The sequence below is a fragment of the Agelaius phoeniceus genome, chromosome 18, assembly GCF_051311805.1.
Source record: "Agelaius phoeniceus isolate bAgePho1 chromosome 18, bAgePho1.hap1, whole genome shotgun sequence".
Lineage (NCBI taxonomy): Eukaryota > Metazoa > Chordata > Aves > Passeriformes > Icteridae > Agelaius > Agelaius phoeniceus.
Window position 1 is genome coordinate 12,800,139 of NC_135282.1, and position 14,154 is coordinate 12,814,292.

A 14,154-nucleotide genomic window follows, 5' to 3' on the forward strand; every position below is an offset into this window, starting at 1 on the left:
ATGAAGTTCCTACTTTTCACTGCCTGGATGAGATAGGGCTCATATCAGGATCGTCCCTGCCAGTCACTGAGGACTTAACCTGCCTTATTCCCTTTCCTGTTCATGTAGTTTGGGAATCCTTATCTGTCCTAATTCCATTTCAGAGCACAGAGGCATTAGGGAAAGCAGCAAAGAGAACTAATGAGCCCAGTGCTGAGGGGAAATAGGAGAGAGGACACAGCGATTCCCACAAGTCTCAGACCATCTCAGAAAACTGAACCAGAGAAAAATAGGAATTCTTCATCTCTCCTCTCCTCCCTGCAGGGTTTCCAGGTGCTAGTGGAGACTGAGTGGCTGGATTTTGGCCACAAGTTTGCAGATCGCTGTGGCCACGGGGAGAATTCGGACGACCTCAACGAGCGCTGCCCGGTGTTCCTGCAGTGGCTGGACTGTGTCCATCAGCTCCAGAGGCAGTTCCCCTGCTCCTTCGAGTTTAACGAAGCATTCCTTGTGAGTTGGGAGGCTGCTGGCTCATGCACTGCTGCTGAACACTGCTCGAGAGCCTGGGGGCAGATTTTCCCACCTTTTTGTGTTCTGTGTCCAAGGCCAGGTTGGACAGGAGTTGGAACAACCTGAGACAGTGGAAGGTGACCCTGCCCATGGCAGGAGGTGGAACTGGATGGGCTTTAAGGCCCCTTCCCACCCAAATCATTCCATTATTTTATATACATATGAATATATTCTATATATGCTCTCACATGATAAAGGGAACAGAAAAGCTGCCCAGATAGAAGGGACAAAAGCACTTGTGTAACCCACAGGGTCTGTTCCCTCTCAAAAGCAAGAGCCTCAAGGACTTCTTTTAGACTTTAAAGAAAAAAAATATATTAATTGAATAGTCTCACCTAAGAAGTGTAAAACATCCACACAGCTTGAGAAAAACCTTCTTACTTCCAATGCAAACTGCCCCCTGCTTGGATCTTGTTTTGACTTGAATACTCCTCCTCTAAAAACGACCTGCTCCATTCACTTTTTTCAGTTTCTTCACTGAAAATGTGTAGGATATAGGAGCTGTGCTTACCTTCTTTGGAAGCAGACAGTGTTCCTATTAGGAATTCACCCAGGATGGTCCAAATCAGTTCTCAGATCTCTGAGGAAGTGGCAGTCATGGACTGCAGGACCAGTAGTCTGAAGAGTAGAAGTTTTTATGAAGTGTCTGATCCACTAAGAGATTTAAGGCACATTCCTGTGATTGTGGCTGACTGGAATTACCACTTGCCAGCTCAGCCATGTAACTGAGCCCATGTACAGTCCCGGAGTAGCTCAGTTGTGAAATGAGATACAACAGGTAGTAACTGGCTTCACAGCACACTGCTAATCTCCATGGGCTGAGAGAGAACATACCCGTGCTGTGCTGGCCTTTGTAGAGTGAACCCCTAATTTATTACAATATTGAACCACTTGTCTTCATTTAAACATCTGAATAGTCCCAAGGAAGTCATTGATATGCCTGAAGTTAAGCTGGCATTTGTTAGGCTGGGCCCAGCATGGAGTGATTAATGATCAGCATTTCTGTGCTGCATGAATGTTTTGTAGCAGAGGAATCATGATTCTGCTTTGCCTGGCCTGCAGGGCAGTAAGTTTGTATCAACACGACTTGATTAGGAACAAATATTTTGTCTTTCTATGTTATGTTTTTTCCTGAATTTGTTCAGTTCTGATTTTAAAAGATTCTGCTCCCGTTGCATTCCTGTGCAATTGGTTTGTAGGGAAATATGTGAGAAATGCCGGGGTTGCTGGGGCGGGGTTTGCTCCGGGGAGGGAAGGGAAGGGAAGGGAAGGGAAGGGAAGGGAAGGGAAGGGAAGGGAAGGGAAGGGAAGGGAAGGGAAGGGAAGGGAAGGGAAGGGAGCTGAGGCCCAGCCCTTGTCCAGCTGACACTGTGTGTGTGTGGCTCTGTGCAGGTGAAGTTGGTGCAGCACACCTACTCCTGCCTCTTTGGAACATTCCTGTGCAACAATGCAAAGGAGAGAGGAGAGAAACACACTCAGGAACGGACCTGCTCCGTCTGGTCTTTGCTGCGGGCAGCAAACAAAGCCTTCAAAAACCTGCTCTACTCCTCCCAGTCGGAATCTGTATGTACCCCAATCCCCTCCCGGGGGAGAGCCCTGGGGGCTGCCCCAAACAGCATCCTGCAAATGGGGGTCCCCTGAGAAACAGCCCAGCGATGGGACCTGGTGACCTGGGGTTCCACCACAGCTGAGGTGGTGGCTGCCCCATCCCTGGAGGTGTCCATGGCTGGGTTGGATGGGGCTGGGAGCAGCCTGGGACAGTGGGAGGTGTCCCTGCCCATGGCAGGGGTGGCACTGGGTGAGCTTTAAGGTCCCTTCCAGCCCAGACCCTTGTGTGGTTCTCTGAGCTGTCACCACGGACAGAGAGGCGATTCCAGACCAGCTCAGCTCCCTCTGACATTCACCTTGGAACACCCAGCTCAGGCTGATGTTTGAAGTCTTGGGTTAATTTTGGTGATATTTGGGGAATGTCAAATGCTACCTCAGAAATTTCTCTGTGCTGGAAAGGTGCTTTCTGTGACTAAATGTTTTACTGTTTGTAATGGAAAACATTTCAGTGTTTGATAAATAGACCTCTCTGGAGAACTGAGCAGTGACACAAAATTGCCTGCAAACCTAGACACTGTGTCTAAATTAATTTTAAATCTGAACAGAAAAAGTGGCTCAGATTATTTAGTGTATCTTTGTTTCTCTTGATACCTTCAGGTTTTTAGTTTGGCTCCTCCATGTAGGAGCTCACTGAAGGTTCTGGGAAGGGGCTCAGTTGTGTTTGGTACAAGGTCACATGAGGGATTCAGGGGTGCAGAGCATGGGCAAGAGAGCAAACACCAAATGACATCATGGTTAGGACTGCAAGGACTTGCATAAATATTTAAACCCTTTTTATTTCTTGAAGTATCAGATGTCATAAACTGAACTGTAAGGGCTGTGCAGTGGCTTTGTGTATGACGGATGTGGCTTTCAGTTGTTTCTTAGCAAAACCAAACTCTGGCTAAGCAGGAAGGAGTTTTATGCCCACAGTGGTTGTAAAAGAGATGAGTTTTCTACTCCCCTGAGCCCTCCTTGGCTGAGTGTGCCCTGGCTCTGGGCTCTCACTGCAGTGAGCCCTTGGAGCCTTCCCACCTGACACTCCTGGGGAGAGTTTGTGAGGAAGAGCAGACATAGCTTGGGGGGATCTTAAAGCTGTGGATGCTTCTAGATTTCCATGAAAATGCCAGGAGGAGCATAGAGAGGGCTCTCACAGTGACTGTGTGGACAGGTCTGTCCTTGGGCTGCCCTTCTGTGCTCTATCCCACTTGGCCCCTGTTCTCAGGAAATACTCACAAGGACACTCCTTCTGCACGTGGGAGTTCGGGTTATTTCCTGGTTTGGGTTCATTTTCTTGTGGTTTTGCTTCAGGCTGTAAAAGGTGCCTATGGTGCAACTGCATCTCTTACAGAGCCAGAGTTGTTTAAGAGCAGCAGCCACCCCACAGCCCTTCCCCTGCTCAGTGCCAGGGAAGCAGAATGTTCAGAGAATCACAGAATATCCTCATTTAGGAAGGGACCCACCAGAATCGTACAGTCCAACCCCTGGCCCTGCACAGGGCATCCCAAAATCCCACCCTGTCCCTGAGAGCATTGTCCAAATGCTCCTGGAGCTCTGGCAGCCTTGGGGCTGTGCCCATTCCCTGGGGAGCCTGGGCAGTGCCTATCTGGTGGAGCCAGCTGTTCCTCTGCCATTGCCTGCTTTTCCATGGGAAAGTTGCTTTGAAAAGAGTGGAATTGCTAAAATAAGCCCAGGTGTTTTTAAAGTGAAGCAGAAAGCATATTCCACAATCAAGGAATCCCTTTTGAGAGCAAGCTGCCTCTTCAAGGAACTTCTGCATGTACTGAATATGTACCCATGAGTGCCTCCTCTGGAGCCAGGCTGGGCTGTGGTGGATTGGGGTCCATGGAGTGAGTTCAGCTCCCTCTGGCACCGTGCAACACAACACACAAGAGAACCTCAGCACTCATAACAGGCCACTGAATTCCATGAGTTGTGAAGGTGTAGGGTCACAGAGAGCTCATTGCAGGAGCTCATCCAGGAGGAGCTGAAGGCTGGCATTTTTCTGCCTCTGACAGAAAAAGTCATTCTAGCCCCAAGTGTGGCTGACGAAAAGCTATCACCCAGCTGAGACCTGCCCAGTGAGCTGCCCCCCTCAGAGCTGAACTTGTGCTGCTGGGAGGCAGCAGCTGACCCTTGCCTTGTGCTCCCCTGCCAGGTGCTGTATCCCGTGTGCCATGTGCGGAACCTGATGCTCTGGAGCGCTGTTTACCTGCCCTGCTCCTCCCCCTCCACGCCTGCCGACGACACCTGTGCCCCCTACCCTGTGCCAGGCTCTAGCCCCGAAGAGCAGCCTCTGGGCAGGTGAGCCTAGAGCCCAGAAATCCCATCCTGTAAAGTAAGATCAACAGAGAATATTGGGGATATGAAAGGAGAATGTTTGGGTGGGAGGGCAGGATTTCTCCTGGGTATTGGCGGAACTGTGGGACTGAGCTGCCCAAGCACAGCCTGTCTGTGGGGTGGGTTTGGAAGCTGTCACATTGCAGGGCTGACAGCGTGGCAGAGAGAAGCTGAGCAAATAGAGTTCAACTCTGGGTGTCACATAGCCACAGAGAATTCCTTCTATCCTTGTGGGATATAAGCTTTCACTGGTTATCTTGAATTTGAGTTCTTTTTCAATGTTGCATAACCATTTCTTTGCTTTTTGTACAGTGACTCTGAGCACATGTTAATTAGGAGGTGTGACCAGGCTGTAAGCATTAGGGCTTGCTGGTAAAGGGATTAATCTGGGAATGTTTGAAGTCTGGTTTAACATATTTTCCTCATGGCAAATGAAGTTCTGAAGCAGCTCTGCACTACAGATGGTCGGAATGTGCTCCTGGATAATACTTGCCACAAGTCCATTAGCTGGCAGATTGTTACTGTCCTACCTGGGGGGCTGGTTTTGAACCACAGTAGCTCAATGTTCCAAAAACATCCTCTGACTTGGGAGTGGGATTGTTTGTCCCTTTGCAGGCTACCAAAGACAAGATCCTTCGACAATCTGACGACAGCCTGTGACAGCAGCGTGCCTACAACCAACCGCCGGAGCAGCGACCCCAGCCTCAACGAGAAGTGGCAGGAGCACCGCCGCTCCCTGGAGCTCAGCAGCCTGGGCCCCCCTGGGGACGACCCCTTCGAGGGGGACGGGCTGGGCAGGCAGGGCAGGGCCCCCATGGGGGCAGAGCTCTCTGTGGCAGCCGGGGTGGCAGAGGGACAAATGGAGAACATTCTGCAGGAGGCCACTAAAGATGATGTTGGGCTGGAGGAGCACTTGAGGGGTGGCCTGGAGGCAGCAGGGAAAGGGGACGAGGTTGGCCTGGATAAGGAGAAGAGAGCTGACAATCTGTGTGGGGAAAAGGCCGAGGCGGGTACAGGTACCGTAACGAACAATCCCACAGCCACCCCATACCCAGCCTCACACGGTGCTGCAGAACTCAAAGGACAGCAGGACGAGCACAGCGACCCCAGCTGCGCTCTCCAGAAGGCACCTCAGGGGAGAGGACTGCAGGCTGTTCCTTCCGAGGGCTCCGGAAACAGAGATGCTCCAAACAACACGGAGGAGGAAGGTCTTGGGAAAGGTGAAGGAGAAGCGGAGAGCGTGTGCAGCACGGCCCAGGCCAGCCTTGCCTTCCCTCTGACAGCCCCGCTGGAGGAAAGGACATCCAACATCGAAAGCTCCACAGAAACCTTAACAGAGACCGAAGCAAAGCCCGAGCTCACGGCCAGGGCTCCGTGCCACAGACGCCACCCCTTCGACAACAGCGCTGACGAGCTGCCCCGAACTCTGCAGAACAGGCCGGAGGGGGAGTGCATGATAGAGCTCCAAAAACTGGGATCAAGAGTGCATAGGACTTCTGGTAGCAGCAGCACACACCTCCCGATGCCTTCCCCTTGTGCCTTGCCTCTAGCAGACCGCAAAGATGAGCTGGTGTATAATGGGGAGCTGGAGCTGGAGAACAAACTGGTGGAGAAACCCGCGGGATTCACGGCCCCGAAATTCCCCGCCACCAATGGACACTGCGTCAACGGCGAGGACGGGCGGATCAAGGCCTCGCTGAGCCGGCAGGTGTCCACGGCCAGCTGCAGCTCTGCTCAGCTCCACCTGAGGAACTTGCACCACAAATGGATGTTCAGCCAGCTGGGGAAGCAGCCGGCCAGCAGCCCGGACCAGCCAGCCCGCAGCCACCTGGACGATGACGGGATGCCCGTCTACAGCGACGTCATCCAGCAGCGCCTGCGCCAGATCGAGACGGGCCATCAGCAGGAGGTGGAGACCCTCAAGAAGCAGGTGCAGGAGCTGAAGAGCCGCCTGGAGAGCCAGCTCCTCAACAGCTCCCTGCGGCTCAACGGCGACTACGGCGACGAAGTGGTGAGTGAGCATCGCTGGGCCGAGCTCCCCGAGCCCTCAGCTCCTGGCTCACGGCTCAGGGCCTGACTTCTGGGCTCTGACTGACCTCTCCAGGTCATCCTGAGGAGGGCAAACACTGCCCAAGTACCTGATAGTGGCAGGTGCTGGTGACTGATGCTGTCACCAAAGTTCAGATTGAGCAGAAAGGTTTATTTCCAGATGGGTGTTGCACAGCAGCTCACACACCCCTGGCCATACCTAAACACCTTCCCTGGCCTTGGTAAAACCAACCAAACCCTTGGTTTACCAAACCTCAATAAAACCAAACAAACCCCTGGCTTACTGCTGTCTTCACATAAGGCAAAGTTATTTTCCTGTGCTGTTTTTGGCACAGGATCCCTTGGTTCTCTGCAGGTCCCAGCTGCACTGGCAAGCTCTGTGAGCTCAAACCCATCAGGGTCACACCATCCCTTTCAGGTGCTCCGGGCTCAATGACTGGAATAAATTTCTAGAATTCTAAATTAACTGGAATAAATTACCTGAGCTTTTGTGGCAGCTGTATTTCAACAAGGGTTTTTCTCTCAATGAATTAGGGATTTTAAGGGAGCTTTTAAACAATTTGCACTTTTATTTTGAAGTGTCTAAAGTTGTAAAAGTAGAGACTTCTGTAGAGAATTGTGCTTTCCTGTGGGTTTGAGCACTTGCCCGTAATTCCTGAGGCTCTCGCAACACCCATCAGAAATTTCCTTTTCCTACATGGTTTATATGCCTGCAAAATTGAAAAAAATATTTGTAAGAGATTCCCAGCTTCTGTTTGTTGAATTCACTGTTTAGAAGTGGCAGAGGTGCTGGATAGTCCCAGGTACGTTTGTTGTGAAAAATCCTTGGAGCCTTTTTGGCTCTTCCCATTGGAGATGCAGCACAAGGTGCTCATTGGGCTCAGTGTCACTGCTAAAAACTTGAATTCCTTGGAGAAATTGGGTGCTTTGCCTTAATGGATTCTGCTCCCATTTTTTAAGGGCCTTCAGAAGCTGCAGTGTAGGGCTGGCAGTGCCTCCAGAAAATTCCCCATTCTTAAGGACCTGATCTCTACCTTCTGTTTGTGCCTCAGCTTGGGAGTTGCAGGTTTTGCTCTGGAACTCCAGGATTGCCTATTCCTCAGGCATTAAAATATATTAGCTCAAGATTTCTTGCTATTTTGATATATTTTAAGGGCTGGCTGAGATTTAAGTGAGTTAAAATCCACCTCTACCTGGATGGATTATATTAAGGAAGCATTATTCCCAGAACCTATACATAGAATATACATGGCTCAAATTCTGAGTTTCCCATATGCAATTTGGCTTGTATTTTCCAGAATCTTTGCCAGCAAAAGAATATCTGTATTACTAATTATAGTTTTGAAAGTGAAACACCCTTGGAAAGGAATCAGGACCCTGGAATTGGAGCCACAGGGAGCAGGTTTTGGTTAATTACCCAAAGCCTTCCCAGAACTCTGCAGCAGAAACTGGATTCTGAATCCACTCTGCCTCACATCATCCCATCACCAGAGGGTCCAGGCCTGCCCTGTTGGGGTTTCTGGGTTTTATTTGTGTGGAACAGGGATCTGGGGGGTTCCGTTCAGCTGTGTTTGTTTGCCAACAGACGTCTATTCCCGACTCGGAAAGCAATCTGGATCAGAACTGCTTGTCTCGCTGCAGCACAGAGATTTTCTCTGAAGCCAGCTGGGAGCAGGTGGATAAACAGGATACAGAGGTACAGACTAAATCCCTGTAAATTGCTCACTCTGGGATAATCCTAATTCAAATTATCCTCTGGCCTTTGGTCGTGTGCCGCTTCTTGGGAACTCTTTCCTTGCGTTCCGCTGGTCTCCCAGCTGACATACCAGTACCTGTGCCTATGAGCCCTCTGCTGCACAAGCTCTGGGACTGGGGAGGGGGCTCAGCTCAGGAGACACTGCCCTGTCCCTGACGCCGCTGGCCGTCCCCACAGGTGACGCGGTGGCTCCCGGACCACCTGGCCGCGCACTGCTACGGCTGCGACAGCGCCTTCTGGCTCGCCAGCCGGAAACACCACTGCAGGTAACTGGGGGGACTGGGCTGCTCTGCCCCGGCACCAGCACGGGCACAGCCCTGCCCAGGGCTGCCCCTTGCGCACAGGGCAGCTCCTGCTGCTCAGCTCACTCTTGCAGGGAGATATTTCAAAGCCACATTTGGTGTCTGCTCCACTCCAGCCAAAACAGATCCCACCTTTCTTTCCCCAGACTGGATTTGGAGGCAGTTTAGATTTATACACAATAGAGCTTTGTCCTCTTTGCATTCAGAAATTCAATATATGAGTTACATGAAATACAGGAATAGCATCTTCTTCCCATTGCTGGTTGGAAACCTGCTCCTTTCCTTCTCTAACCTTTCTCCCCTTTTATTAACTTGCTCCTACAGAATCTGAATGGAACACCTGTGTGAGGTCAAGGTTTTCTGGATTATTCTTTGCTAGACCTGTTGCCACAGAGGCTGCAGCATCTCAGGCAGCAGCAGGGGCTTGATGAAGAGCCAGAGGCAGAGACCACATGGCTCAATATGCTGGAGTTAAAGCCAGAGAATCTCCAGTTTCCAGTTTCCAGTTCTGTTTCAAATAAATTCCTATTCCTGGTTTCTGAGCATGCAAAAACTATTACAGGAACCATCATTTAAATAAATCTCAGTTACCACATTTTGAAGCTCTCCTGCTTTTTGAAGTTGCAAAGAGTTATGAACATAGTTTTGAGTTTGTGTCTGGTTTATATTTTGCTCCATTTAGTCTTGTAAAGTTAACCAAACCCAGGGAAGAAGGAGAAGAATCTGAATTTATTTTTTTTACCATGCCCACTGCGCTTGTGCAGATTTGTATCCCCAGGGCTCAGTTCCCTAAACCTGAGCTTGGGACAACTCCCAGAGCCTGGATACACACAGCCCCATGAGGAGTTAAAATGGACTCAGGGTTTCAGGTCTGGCTCAAATCCCCCTGTAGGGTCTTTGCTCCTTCAGCTTCCACATGTGCAATGACCCAGCTGTTGGTGAGACCAACACCATGAGTATCTCTGTAGTAAACATTTACACCCCTCCCTGGGAGTGGAAATGAGTTGAACCCCACAGTGTAAGGCCTTGAGCAGAGTAAAACCTTCCAGCTTCCTTGGTTGCCAATGTTTGCTCCCTCTGCCTGTAGCCCTGAGCTCTCTCTCCTCCCTGCAGGGACACTGACCGAGTTGATCAGCTCTGGTGAGCATTTCCAGCAGCCTCTGTCCGTTGTCTGTCAGCCTTTCCTGGGTGACTTCTCCCAACTAACTCAGCTCTTCTCCCTCTTTGTTTCTCACTTGCCTGGAAATCACCAGAACTAAGCTGGGGGTGGCCAGCACGAGCTGCTGGGGGTTGGATCTGTGTGAACAGCCCTCTCTCCTCACAGAAAGGCTTTTAGGACTTGGCTTTTGGGAGCTTAACTGGGATGTGGCTCAGACTAACACTCACTGTCAGTCCATGTGTGTACTGCTCACTGACAGGAGATTGTCTTGCAAGTATCATGCATTTATTTTTGATCATTTCCCTTTTTTCCCCCCATATTTTTGGGAAAGGGCCATGTGTTACCAAACAATTCCAGTATTGCTGTGCAGGGTGTTGGCAAAAACCTGCCACTTGTTTTAGAAGGACTGAAAATCTTTCCATGGCTGGAACAGGTGCCACAGAGCTGGTGGAGGGTCAGGATAACCAAAACATGCTGAATATCTGAGATTTGGGGTGAGGAGAGGAGTGGGGAGTGTGGCTTTCAGCCCCCCTTTCTCAAATGAGCAGCATCCCTTTTCCAGCCTGTTTTTTAAAGTCTTTTTTTAATCTCTGAAGCAAAGCAGGGACCACCAGGATAGAAGGATGAGCTGTCCAGAGCTTTCCAAAGCAGTGTCAGAGCACCATTGTCTAGGATAAAACAACAAAAACCCCAGCATATGTTAGGAATGGTGAGCTCCAACAAAGAGATCCTTGTTTTAATCCCTCTGGTTGGTTTTCCCCTCATCCATCAGTGACCTACTCTGGGATAATCATTCCTTGAGCAGGAGATGGGGCTGTGGGAGCTGTGTGGCACCTCCCAGGGCTGTTCCCACTCCTGCAGGTGCTTCTGACAGGGATTTCCAGCAGGGCCCTCCAGTTTCCAGAGCCTCTGCAGAGGTTGGTCCTTGTCAGCCTTCCCATGCTGGGGTTCCAGCTCCAAGGCCTGGAGCGCTGTGTGGAACTGAGGAAATGAGCCCACTGAGGTGGGAAATGGGATTTCTCTGCTGTTTCTCTCCCCATCAGTGACCAGCAGCTGGAAATCTCCTTTCTTGGCAAGGAAGGATTAATCAAAGCTGCTGGGTGTCAGCAGAATTCCCTGGCAGTCTCTTGGCAGCAGCAAATCTCCAGTGCAGAACAGCAACAGCACCAAATCCTGGTGCCAAAGAGTTAATGGAGAGGGCAAAACCCGGGTCCCTGGAGTGCTGCTCCCAGCTCCTTGTAGGAATTGAGGAGGACAGGGCACACAGGGCTCCCAGGTTTGGGGGGGCTGTAGAAGGTAATTAATTAAGCAGTAACGAGGTGCATGTGCCGGTGCGGCTCCGCCAGTGCCGGGAATGCTGCGCGTGCCCACCCGTGCATGGAACACCTGCCTGCCCACCCCGGGCTTTGCATGTCCCTCCTTGGCTCAGTTTCCTGGATGCAGGAGTGTGGGACTCCTGGAGTGGCTGTGGGGGCAGTGGGAGGATGGCAGCAACCGAGGGCTTTGACATTTCCATGTTTAAACCTTTCCAGCTCTGAGCAGAGTCTGGCCTGCTCCCAGCACATCCTCCTGTGAGCCAGGGCTGGATCAGCTGTGTGAGCAGGGCCAGAGCCCCCCCATTCCCAGTGTTCCCCACATTCCCCACGCCTGGCTCAGAAGGGCCCGTGCTGGCTCTGCTTCAGCCCCTCAGCCCTGTGCCCCAGCGTGGCATTGGCATCGTGCTGGAGCTCCTTTACAGCACATCCAGCCTGGCAGTGCCCAAGGCCAGGCTGGACAGGGCTTGGAGCAGCCTGGGACAGTGGAAGGTGTCCCTGCCATGGCACTGGGTGAGCTTTAAGGTCCCTTCCCACCTAACCCATTCCATGGTGAATGGCAGAGAGCTCTCTGTGTGACAAGAGGGCACAGCCTGTCCAGCCTGGCTCAGGGCAGTGCTGAACAGAGGCATTTAATGACCTGCAATTCCACACTGGCCCTGGCTCCGTGCTCCTTCCTGTGCCCATTCCCTGGATCTCTACTCCATACATAGGAGGGAGAAGCACAGACACTGGAGCTGTCCCTGTCCATGCCCTGGCCTGCAAGGACACATCTCCCCCATCCCAGCACTGGGAATATCTCATTTTACAGCTCAGGTAACTTTCTGAAACTCCTTCTGATCTTTTCTTTTCCATTTCTCCTCTGTTCCTGATGCAAGGAATTGTGGCAACGTGTTCTGCTCCAGTTGCTGTAACCAGAAGGTGCCCGTTCCCAGCCAGCAGCTCTTTGAGCCCAGCAGAGTCTGCAAATCCTGCTACAGCAGCCTCCACCCTGGCAGCTCCAGCCTGGACCTCGAACTGGACAAGCCCATCACTGCCACGTCCAACTGAATTCCTGGCCTGGGAGCGGCGGGGGAGCAGCCGGGCCGAGCCTTCCCCAGGACGCGCGGATCCGGGGCCGAGGCCGGGAGGCTGCGCTGGAGCTGGGGCCGTGGGCGCTGCTTGCTGGGACAGACCTCGAGGATGGGATCCTGAGGGATTCTCCTTGTCCAGCTCCTCCCCCTTTCCTGCCTGTCCTGTCTGTGTGTCCGTGTCCCCGCGCGTGCGTGTGTGTATATATAATAATATATCTGTTTGTTTGCGGGAGGGCCCTGGAGGTGGGGAGGGAGCTGGTGAGAGCCAGGATCCCTGGGGTATTTATCTGTCCCACTGCAGAACTGCTGCAGACCGAGGATTTTGGGGAGCAGGGAGCAGAGGGAGCCGGGCCGGGCCGGAGTGCAGAGCCTGAATAGCTGCAGCCTCCAGTGCTTTCAATCACTCCTGTATTCCAAACCCGAAACTGCTGTTTGGGAACCTGTTGCTGCTAGAAGAGGTGGGAATCTCCTTCCCCAGAGACCTTTTCCCTCTCTGTTCTCACAGTGGCTGCCCGAGGGGGTCTCAGTCAGGTTCCTGCACTGGTGGCTCTGTGCGTGCACACCCAATCCGTGAGGTCTGAGCCCTCACAGCGGGAACACCTGGAATGCTGGCTCAGGAATGCACGTGCTGTTGGTGAGAGCCGAGCCAGGCGTCACACCGGGCCTTGCCAGGCGTCTGACCATGCAATTCCTGCTTCAATCCAACTAGGACAGGAGCAGACCTCTGCCTTGTCCTTGCCCATCCGTGTGAGCCCCTCTGGGAGCAGAGCATTGCCATGGTCAGGTCCTGGCTGGTCACTCGCACTTTACTGGACGATCCAAACTGATGGAAGGCGGCCGGGACCCGCCGGAGCCGCGGGGCTCGGCCTGTGAGGATTGCGCTGGTGCTGGGCACCCTCCTGGGATGCTCCTCCTTTCCCAGGCTGTGTTCAGTGTACTCCAGATAGGAAAAGCTGCCTGAGGAGCTTAAAACAATCCAAAATACATTATGGATTCCCCTTCCTCCTTCTGTTCCAATCAGACTCACCTCACTGATGGGTGAAACTCCCAAATACCTGTTTGTAACCAACTGGTAGGTGCTCATCCCTTTCCCTTCCCATAAATCCTGCTTAGTGCAATCTGGCAAGGAGGAAGAGTAGATCCTGCTCACAGTGCATTCCCTAGGCACAATCCCAAATTCTCTATGGTATTCCCAAGAATCCTGCTGGAGTATTTGAGAGTTCTAGATCCAACAGCTCAAAATCCAAGAAACCTTGGGAAAGGAGCATTTCCCTTCCCTGGAATGTCACAATCACATCATCCAAAGGGAGGGTCACGTGGAGAAACCATCTGGCAGAGCTCAGTGGGTCTCCAGGGAGACACTGAGGTGGTTGGAGTGTGCCCTTCCCAGCCTGCCAGGATCCGTGCGCTGCCGTGAATGCCCAGGAAGGAGGAGGCTGCGTCCTTGTGGGAAAGGGGTCTGGGAACGGACGGAGCATCTTGGGATCTCCCTGGCACAGGTGTAGAGAAAGAGACACTGGAAGTGAAGTGAAGGATGGGGTTTCCAGCCAAGGCAGGTTTAGGATCTGTTCCTAACCCGGCGGTGGGGGCTGGAAGAGAGGCACAGGCATCGCTGTTGGTGCAGAGCAGGACGAGGGTGGCGAGGGGCAGGTGGCAGGGCTGGGGTGGGGGGACACCCCAACCTCGGGTGGCTTTGGGTGCAGAATCAGCCGGAGCCTCCGCACGTGCCAAGGGGGTCTGCTCCAGGCTGGGGCTGGGATGTACAGTGTGAATAAAAGCTTGCAGCTCTTTAGGCTTTTTTGGATCGATGAAGCACTTTTTTTATTAATATTATTTTTTCTTTGTATGTAAAGGAGGAAGCCGTCTCTCCGTAGCTGTGTACAGAAATAACCCTTCTCTCCGCAAGAGAGTAAAGTGCTCCTATATTTTTCATTTTTGTCAAAAGCGAGAAGTAAATACTTTAGAATTGTTAAATATATAAATAAAAGTGAATAAAGTTTAGACTTTTGCATGGGAGCATTTGCTA

At 51.9% G+C, this 14,154-nt stretch overlaps 1 protein-coding gene across 6 annotated transcripts in view; it reads left to right on the forward strand.

Annotated features, from left to right (window-relative positions):
• Nucleotides 1-14,144, forward strand: part of MTMR3 (myotubularin related protein 3) — a 76,182-nt gene extending 62,038 nt beyond the window's left edge. For 3 of the 6 annotated variants that reach the window (XM_054645888.2, XM_054645887.2, XM_054645889.2), the window contains 7 exons: nt 304-489; nt 1,942-2,112; nt 4,295-4,440; nt 5,092-6,487; nt 8,111-8,221; nt 8,459-8,547; nt 11,934-14,144. In XM_054645888.2, the coding sequence (XP_054501863.2) occupies nt 304-489; nt 1,942-2,112; nt 4,295-4,440; nt 5,092-6,487; nt 8,111-8,221; nt 8,459-8,547; nt 11,934-12,105 (2,271 nt within the window). In that variant the 3' untranslated portion in view covers nt 12,106-14,144. Of the gene's footprint in view, nt 1-303; nt 490-1,941; nt 2,113-4,294; nt 4,441-5,091; nt 6,488-8,110; nt 8,222-8,458; nt 8,548-8,907; nt 9,179-11,933 lie in introns of those variants that run through there. The other 3 variants (XM_077187922.1, XM_077187921.1, XM_077187923.1) reach the window with 3 other exon arrangements.
• The last annotated feature ends 10 nt before the right edge of the window (nt 14,145-14,154 follow it).